Genomic DNA, 9,947 nt, shown 5'->3' with positions numbered 1-9,947 from the left:
TATTGTGATCCACACAGTCGAAGGCTTTGGCGTAGTTAATAAAGCAGAAATAGATGTTTTCCTGGAACTCTCTCGCTTTTTCGATGATCCAGCGGATATTGATCTCTGGTTCCTCTGCCTTTTCTAAAACCAGCTTGAACATCTGGAAGTTCATGGTTCATGTATTGCTGAAGCCTGGCTTGGAGAATTTTGAGCATTACTTTATTAGCGTGTGAGATGAGTGCAATTGTGCGGTAGTTTGAGCATTCTTTGGGATTGCCTTTCTTAGGGATTGAAATGAAAACGGACCTTTTCCAGTCCTGTGGCCACTGCTGAGTTTTCCAAATTTGCTGGCATATTGAGTGCAGCACTTTCACAGCATCACCTTTCAGGGTGTGAAATAGCTCAACTGGAATTCCATCACATCCACTATCTTTGTTCGTAGTGATGCTTTCTAAGGCCCACCTGACTTCACATTCCAGGATTTTTGGCTCTAGGTGAGTGATCACACCATTGTGATTATCTGGGTCGTGAAGATCTTTGTTGTACAGTTCTTCTGTGTATTCTTGCCACCTCTTCTTACTATCTTCTGCTTCTGTTAGGTCCATACCGTTTCTGTCCTTTATTGAACCCATCTTTGCGTGAAATGTTCCCTTGGTATCTCTAATTTTCTTGAAGAGATCTCTAGTCTTTCCCATTCTGTTGTTTTCCTCTATTTCTTTGCATTGATCGCTGAGGAAGGCTTTGCTAGGAATCTTTGCTAGGGTCCATTTTCAGAATGCTCCCATATCAATAAACTGTCACCTATTCAACCTTACACCACTCTATATCTCTTGATCTTGATCATAATACTGTCCTGGCTCTGTCAGTACATACTGGCTAGGTCCTACAACTTCAGAATATAGAGTCTGAATCAGTCAGAGTCCAATCAGGAGTCAGAAATCACATTGTAATTTGGACATGGAAACTTTAATATGTAGAATAATGAAGTATAATAGGGAATTGGAATGATAAATGATTGGCTAGTGAAAAACAAAGAGAACTGAGAAGAGTATAGAGCAGCAAACATAAGGAAAAGCCACTACCCTTAATGTTGGGATGGAGCAGTCAGGAAGAGGCCAGCCCAGGGTTGAGATCCAGATCTTGTTTAGAGGACAGAGTCATGACTCTCAGGATGGCAGAGAAGTCACTGTGGTGCTGAGCAGGTGGAGCGGGAAATTGGCCCTGCAAACTCACCAAATCTGTCCTCCAGGCTGCCTGGGTCAGTCCACCAAGAAACTTTCTGACAGGAGTGCTGGGAAAGGTTGCTGGCCGCTGGGTGCTGCTGACTGTCCTGCACCAGAACTGGACATGGAAGCTGCCCATGCTGCAGAAGGTGGGAGCTGGAGAAGCTGCAGGAACCTGCCAAGAGTGGCACATGAGAACTAGGAAGGAAAGTGCCTTGCTCCTGCAAAGGTTCTCCATGGCCCTCTAGTGCTGAAACTTAGCATCATGCCAGCTGGCAAAGAAGAAACATGTAAAGGGCTCAGATCCATTCCTATAGAGCAGGCAGTGAAGGGTATTTCTGGAACTAAGAGGTGAAAATTGACAACTGGTGCAACTCTTTTCTTCCTTTGGCAAGGCCAGCACTTCCCTGCTAAGGTTATGTTGTGACTTGATCCCAGTTATTGGTCTGGTAGCCAGGAGTAGAGATGGGGTAGACCCAGAGAGGTATGCATTATAACAAGGCAGAGGTCTCTGCATCCTTTTTAAGCAAGAGGGGGATGTTAGTTTCTTCCAGGAAGGGGTGAACTGTTTCTGCAGAGCTAGGGGGTTCAGGGAGACCTGGGATTCCTTGGCCCAGTTGTCCCCATTACATCTTTTCCCAACCAGACCCCTGGACTTGTCATAGTAGACATGCAATGGATGAGAATTCAACTTTATCTGGAATTCTGCTACTCTTACATTTAAAAACTGGACCTGATCTTCAGCTATTCTGCTTTCTGACTGCAGAAAATGAGGATCTGTCCTTATATGTTGCCAAGGCAATTAGTTTTCTATTGCTGTGTAACAAAAGACCACAAAGAGTTGCTTTAAAAAATATCCACTTAGTATCATGCAGTTACGTGGTTTAGGAGTCTGGGCAGACTGGACTAGGTTCTGCTTAGGGTGTCAGGTCAGCTGTGCCATAGTATATAACATAAATATGGGGGTAGAATCTCATCATATTAACAGGTTCCAAGGATTAGGGCATAGAGTCTTGGGAGGCCATTTTTAGAATTCTGCCTTCTATAGTCTATCCTGTGGTCCCCAAAGATTCACATTCCTCCTAAATGCAAAATATACTCAACCCCTTCCAAAATTCCCAAGGGTTCATCCTATTACAGCATCAATTCAAAGTCCAAAATCTCATCTAAATATCATCAACTCAAAAGTACAAAGTTTTATCGTCTAAATCAGGCGCAGATGAATCTACTGAGAAACCCACTAAGTACAGCTCCTGGGCACAATTCTCCGTCTACCGACCCATGAAACTAAAGAAATAACAGGCTCTGGTTCAAAAAGCAGGAAATGTCATCAGTCCAAAGCAGTCATTAAATCTAATCAAGCAAGCTCTTAGATTTCAAGGCCTGGGACAACTGGCTCTTGACTCTGCCCTTGGGGCTCTTGGATCCCCTATTCTTCATTTTTCATGAAAGATAGCACATGTTTTCAGCTGAGATGTTTTATCAACCTGCTTCTTGCCAGTGAAATTTGGGGGACCCAAAAACCTTCTCTCATTTTCCACTCTGTCTCTTTCCCTGTGGGTATAAATTTCTTGAGAACCTTGTGGGCCTTGCATCAGTTGCACAGGGATTAACCAAACATTTAATGAGACAAAAGTCTCTCCCACACATCTTTCTGGAATAATTCCTTCTCTACATTTGGCTTCTGCTGAGAAGGCTAAGGAGCAACAACCCCTAAGCTCCCTATAGGACCCCTGGTTTGCTTGAGATCTATGACAATGACAGAGACTGAACTGTGTTCTCCCCAAATTCATCCTTGAAATCCTACTTCCCAGTACCTTAGAATGTGATTTTATCTGGAAATAGGGTTACTGCCGAGGTAATTAGTTAAGATGAGGTCAACCTGGAATAGGTGGACCCTTAATCCAGTATGACTGGTATCCTTAGGAAAAGGGGAAATACACACACACACATAACACACACACACGGAGATGCAATGAGAAGATGGAAGCAGATATCAGGATGATGCTTCTACAAGCCACAGAATTCCAGAGATTGCCAGCAACCCCCAAGAAGCTAGACAGAGGCGTGGAACAGACGGTCAGTCTTCAGAAGGAACCAACCCTGCTGACACCTCAATCTCAGGAACTGTGAGACAATACATTATTGTTATTTAAGCTACCAAGTTTGTGGTACTTAACTGCAGCACCCCAGCAAACTAGTACAACCCCTGATCTCTGGTGACTGGCTCATGGATCTTTCTGAAGTTTCAGCAAAAGGTTTTATAGCCACATACAGGGCTTTTCTTTAGGCCAGTTTTTGGCAGCCATTTGGCTTCCTTGGTGGCTCAGATGGTAAAGAATCTGCCTGCAATGCGCGAGACCTGGGTTCCATCCCTGGGTTGGGAAGATCCCCTGAAGAAGGTAAAGGTTACCCACTCCAGTATTCTGGCCTGGAGAATTCCGTGGACCGTACAGTCCATGGAGTCCCAAAGAGTCGGACACGACTGAGCAACTTTCACTTTCACTTTCTGAATTTTAGTATCTTTTGCAATCTAGATAGGCTGAGAATTTCCCAAATCATTGTCTCCATTCCCTTTCAACAATTCTTCCCTTAATTTCTTTCTCTCCTCTTGTATTTTACTATCATTAGCAAAAAGAAACCAGGCTTTGCCTAGAGAATTTCGGCTATGTATCTACATTCCTCGCTTATAAGTTCTGTTTTCCACATAATGCTGGACACAATTCTGCTAAGTTTTCTGCCACTACATAACAAGAATTACCCTCTCTCCAGTTCCAATAACATATTCCTCACTTCTGTCTGTGCCCTGTCAGCATCTTAAATTTATGTTTCTATTAATGATTTGTTCATGGAGATTGAGGCTTTCTCTAAGGCAGTTTAGGATCTCTAAATTTTCCTCATGTTCGTTTGACCTGCAGCATCTTGAATGTACATATTTTTACTAAGAGTCGGTTCAAGGCAATCTAGGTCTTTTCTGTCATGCCCCTCAAAATTCTCCCGGCCTCCACCCACTGCCCAGTTCCAAAGCCATTTCCACCTTTTTGGGTATTTGTTTTGGTACTCTGCTTCCAGGTACCACATATTTTAACTTTCTATTGCTGAATATCACAAATTGCGGGGGGGGGGGGGGGGGGGCTTGAAACAACACAAGGCCCTTGGCTTTCACACTTGTCTTCAGTTGGTCATTAAGCAGGCTCAGCCATTCATTATCTTACTCCAATGCATCAATGGCATTCACCAATAGCCTTCAGATTCCACTGTCTTTAGAGTTAGTACTTATTCCGCCTCTCAAAAGCCAACAACCGCACCCCTCAACCCCCATGCCCAGCGCATTCCCTTCTATAGGGTCACCAATAGTGACAGTTTGAACAGTTGTCCCACCTATCACTAGTGATGGTGTCTTCATTACCAGCTGCCCAGCAAGGGTCCAAAATCCCATTTTTGACTCTGCTTCCCTGAGCCAATCCTAGTGCCAACTGTATTAGGTCAGGTCCAGATAAAACTTGGAAAGTCTTCAAGGAAGGACTGGACAGAGGTCAAGTTGGGCAGAGTTGAACTGTGATGTATTCACAAGCAAAGAACTCAGCTGATCTCACAGGAGGTCAGGAGAGGGCAGCTCTTTAAAACTGTGCACCCTGAGGCAACAAGTCCAGGTCTTTGTACCTCTGCACCAACCAGTCACTGGATGTAGGCTGCCCTTGGGGAAGGGAGGAGGTGTGACTTTGGGGGAGGTGGCTGTCTTCAGCTGAGAGCAATCCTGGAGAGACTCAGAAGCTGAGGCACAAAAACTTTAGAGTGACTGGGAGAATGAGAGCCGGGATCCTGAAGTGGTGGCAGTGGGGTGGGGGAGGGGGCAGGGGGTGCTTGGGGGGTAGAATTTGGAAAAGCACACTACAACACCTACTGCAATTATTGTTTTCTTTATCTGCTAATAGACAACATTTATACTTTTGTGTTAATTCTTTATTGTTGCACAAATTACCCCCAAACTTAAAACAACAGAGGTATCATTTCATCGTTTGTTGGTCATGAATCTGAGCTCAGCCTAGACAGGTGTCTCTGGCTCAGGATCACCAAGCTGCTGGCCTGAGCTAAGTCAATTCCAGACTGTACTGTGCTGGACAGCCCGCTTCCAAGCTCACTGATGTGGCTGTTGGCAGGCCTCAGAAGATCACTTCCAAGTTCACTCACGTGGTTGCTGGCAGGCTTCCGTTCCTGGGCAAGTCCTCCATAGGCTGCCTTTAAGTGTTTTCACGACATAGCAGCTGGTGATTAAAGAGGGAGAGACCACGACCCGGAGTCCTTTTTCTTTGCTCCCAAGTCTTCTTGTAACTAATCTTGGAAGTGAAGCTGCATCATTTCTGTCATATTCAATTCCTTAGAAGCAAGTTTCTGAATCCAGCCCAACTAAAGGGGAGAGGATTGCATGGGGTGCAAATATCAGGAGGTGGGGGTCACTGGGACCACCTGTCACAAATACTACTTGGCGAACACTGAGCTGAGCATTTTACCTGTCTGGTTTTATTTAATCCTCAGTGACCTTAAGGGAGCTACTATTAATATCTTCCTTTGCAGATGTGGAAATAGGCACAGAGTGGTTAGATAACCTGCTCAAAGCCATACAAGTGACTGTTAGAGGAGAGAAAAAAAGAGAGTCCAGTTTTGTAGACACACACAAATCTATGTGTTTCTAATTCTTATACTGTCTCCATTAATAACTTCTTAGGAACGTCAAAATTGTTGCAAAGATCAAAGCTAGATTGGGGGCTACCAGCTTTAGGTGCAGGGGCTGGGAGTGAGAGGTACCAATCAGAGGAGTCTAAACCCAGGCAATTCCTAACTCAGGAAGCTCAGGAAAAAGGCTGGGGACACAGAAGGCAGGCCAGCAGTCTGGGTAGAAGGGAATTTTGAACTGGCTGTGTTCTTGATGAAATCAGCTATGGACATGAGGAAACCCCTCCTTCCTTTGCAAGTTTATAGTTGCTGAGCAGGGAATAGAAATAGAAGTAGCAGGGTTACAAATGAGCTACAACGATCACTTAGTCATGCCCCCCAAAGTACTTGCAGAGTTATAAGCTTTTAATTGTTAGACTTAAGTTTTAACTGTTTTAACTATTAGACTTAAATCTTAGGGCTTTTCCAAGTTATCTTACTGCTGTGTAACAAACCACCCCAAATCTTAGTGGTTTCTAACAAAAATAATTTCTAATGATTCTCTGAGTTGGCTGGGCAGTTATTGTGCTGGCATCACCTGGGCTCTTAAGCAGGTGTTTAGTTGGAGTGTTAGCTGAGCTGACAGGTCTGTGATGCCCTCACCCACAGGCCTGGAATCTTGACAGGGACACTTGGGACATCTGTTTCCAGCAGTTCTTGCCAGTCAGTGGTCTCACCTGAGTTACCTCAGTCATGGCCCAATAAAACAAAGGTGGCTGCTGCTGCCTGAACCACAACATCACTTCCTCACATTCTATTGCTCAAAGAAGTCATGAGACAGCCCAGGTTCAAGGTAGTTGAGAATGGCCACTAAGTGCCTACTGGGAGCTTAATGGAGAGAGAGGCAAGGCCAAGACTACAAAAGGGTATGGACACAAGGAGGCATGGCTCATCAAGGATCACTATTATTACCATTTACCATGGAGACCTTGACACTGCAAGAAAGTTGTTCTAGCTACCTTGGTACAAGCAGCAGGTTAGAAGCCCCACAAGATAGGACTGCAGTGTGCCCAAGATTGACCTGTCTTCACTGCAGGGCACTGGAATGAGCAATGGCTGATCTGTGCTAGGAGCTTCAAAGTCTGGACCCGATCAGAAATAGAAACATGTAAGACTTAAGATTTTGGAAGACCCAGTTAAAATAACCAGATTCTACATGAAATTGAATTCAGGCTGCTGTTGGGATAAAATAATACACATACACATATACTCTGCTTTAGAAAGATTCTTCAAACTGCAGGCAGAACTTAGTGGGTCTTAAAATTAACTTTGTAGTTCAAGGTCGGCATTTAAAAAATAGAAAAATCAAAGTGGATATTTTTCTTGAATTAATTCACTTATACAAACAAACTCATCAATATATATATTGGATAGCCAACTAATGAGAAAATACATTTCTTACTATGGGTCACAGCCAAAGTTTGAAAGCCACTGATTTAGTATATGCTGGCGTCAGGGGCTATCTACTTTATATTCATGAAAAAGGTGTGTTAACATCAGTATTTAGTCAGAGTTACAAAATGATAGAAAATAAGAATGTCAATTCTATGATTTGGGCAGTTATGTTCCATTCTAAGAGGTTTTAAACAAAAGGAACCTTGAACAAGGTTTGCTTTCTATGTGCTTAACTCCCTCAGTGGAATCCTTAATCTGAATGAAATAGGGTGCATCCTGAGCTGAAAGGCTCCTGGCAGAAAATGGTTGCTCCTCCAGTGGCTACAGTTAACAGCTCACGTGTTGGGAGAATTATTTACTTGCTTGTTGTTGGATTTCCTCCACTGGAACACAGGCTCCATGAGAGCAGAGACTATCTTGTTTATGTGGAACCCCCAGTGGGCAGATCAGTGCCCAGTACGTGTTAGGCACTCCATAAACATTTGTGGAGCAGACAAATGAATGCATGAATGAATGGGGAAGGGAGCCTCATCCAAGTACCACATTTTATAATCATTGCTTTTCACTGAATGTGCTTTGTAAGTGTTTTCCATCTGGCTTCTTTTTCTTCAGACTGATTCAGAACCCAATCATGATCCTTTTTTCCTCAAACACTGTTTTCTAGGATAGGTTCAGATTATTGCTCAGTAGACAGAGTAGTGTTACTGAAACCAATCAGCACTGAGCCAGGCAGCAGAGAAAAGAGAGAACTAATCACTCTAACTTTGGCCAGCAGCCGTGAAAACATGCTACCCTTCATACAGAGGTCAGCAGGATTAATGGGCTGGACAGTGTGTTATGAAGACTGTCAACTGAGGATAAGGAAGAAATGAAGTGAAGAAAGACACGCAATGGATATGGCTACTTTTTTTTTTTTTTACTGTGAACATTAGCATTAAATTGGTTACCGTACAGATCCAAAGGCCCAGCATCTTGGAAATATCACGAAATGGCACACCTTGTACCAGAGTCTCACAAGAATAAAATAGACAATGCTACATCAAGTGGTTAAAAATACACAAAAAAGTAGTTTTAACAGTCTATAAATTTTTATACTTAAAATCATGATTGAGTTGAAATTAAAAAAGTGCATTTCAATTGCTAAAAAAATAATATTGGTATAGTTAACACGAGGGGGGGAATCAGTACATTGAGGGATCTGACAGGATGCTGGAATACAGAGGACTCCGGGAAGCTGGGCACGTTTGGAGACGTGGGAGGGAAGCTTGGTTCCCCCTCACCAGGGTTCCCTGGGGCCGAGCAGCTCTCCCTCCCCAGGGTCTTTCCCATCTTATGAGATCCTGTCCCATTACCTGTCACCTCCCCAACTGAAGACTCCTCTAAACTTCTTTGCAGCATGAGAGGTACCTGCCCTACATGAGTCCAACTTGACCTTCGACTGCATCCTCATAGAGGTAGGAGAGGGACTCTGCCCTCTTCTGGACTTGACACAAGTACCCCAGCCACATGGCCTTAATCCTTATGACCTAGCAGGCAGAACAGGGACCAAGCAGCTTCTGTTTCGTCAAACTCCTTTGGACAAATGTTCAACATTCAACAACAAGCTCTGTAAACCTAACGCTGAACAACTCCTGGCAAGCCAACTGGATTTTTTCTTTAAGAAATGAGGAAAAGTGCAAGTGATTTCAGTACTGTCAGGGAAAACAAAAATAAAGACAAACAAGTCACACCTGGCCCCGTCACCTAAACCAATCACAGCTTCAGTTCTCTTTTTCATCAAATGGAGTTACAAGCAGACGCCTCTGTCTACCTATAATGCTCAGGGTCAGATTTGGCTGGGGAAGAAGGGCCAGGCAGACACCCGTTTGGAAGGTCATTTCAGGTGCAAATACCTCCCACTTCTACATGCTAAATAGTTAGGGTCTGGGGTTTCCTCTTGGTTGATAACTGACCTGCGTCTTGTGAGGAAGACGCCGCTATAAGCACAAACAAACCGTGTGATCAGAGAGCTGACGAGGATTAGGAGCCTGAAGACAAATAATTGACACAGAGGGGACTTGAGCTGAACTCTAACTGGGCGGAGTGGAAGCCGTAGCAGACCTCCCCCAGGTCAGGATGCAGAGCTGACCCCGATGACGTGCTCCCTGCTATAACAGACATGTGCTCGGAGCAGAGAAGGTAAGAAGCATTTCCTCATTCGTACTCTAGTTATCCCTGCCGCTCTTCTTCTTAGAGGCATGATGGCCCTGCACTGGTGGTGGGATTTGGGAGGCAGTAGTAAGGAGGGTGGCCTTCCTGCTTTGCAATTAGCACAGGACAGATCCCTCAACGGAAGGTTCTGGCTTTCGATTCAGATGCCTGACCAACAATGACACCTGACCCACACATCAACCTTTGTTTCCCTAAGGCTGAGCACTTAGTAATATGGGGAAATGTCTTGAAAACCAAGATCTGAAAACAAATATTGAGTCAAGAAAGGATATTCTGTAAGAGACTTTAAAGTGGGACGTTGCTTTAGAAGGTGAGAATAAAGAAGCTGAAGTATTTTGTTGCTCCCTTGTGGACAAAGCCAGTACTGCTGGTGGAGCAGAATCAAACTGCCCGTGTCAAGAAAAGAGGAAAAGGCATACTCAA

General features: G+C 44.1%; 1 protein-coding gene across 1 annotated transcript in view; it reads right to left on the bottom strand.

The window, feature by feature from the left end:
- Window positions 1-947: 947 nt before the first annotated feature.
- The window catches only part of ZNF652 (zinc finger protein 652), a 70,299-nt gene continuing 61,299 nt past the window's right edge, over window positions 948-9,947 (bottom strand). The window contains exon 6 of the mRNA XM_061143788.1: window positions 948-1,380. Coding sequence (XP_060999771.1) covers window positions 1,166-1,380 — 215 coding nt within the window. The 3' untranslated portion in view covers window positions 948-1,165. The remainder of the gene's footprint in view (window positions 1,381-9,947) is intronic.

Source organism: Dama dama, chromosome 5, assembly GCF_033118175.1.
Source record: "Dama dama isolate Ldn47 chromosome 5, ASM3311817v1, whole genome shotgun sequence".
Classification (NCBI taxonomy): domain Eukaryota; kingdom Metazoa; phylum Chordata; class Mammalia; order Artiodactyla; family Cervidae; genus Dama; species Dama dama.
Note: the sequence above shows the minus strand (reverse complement) of the source record. Positions and strands in the feature narration are given on the sequence as shown.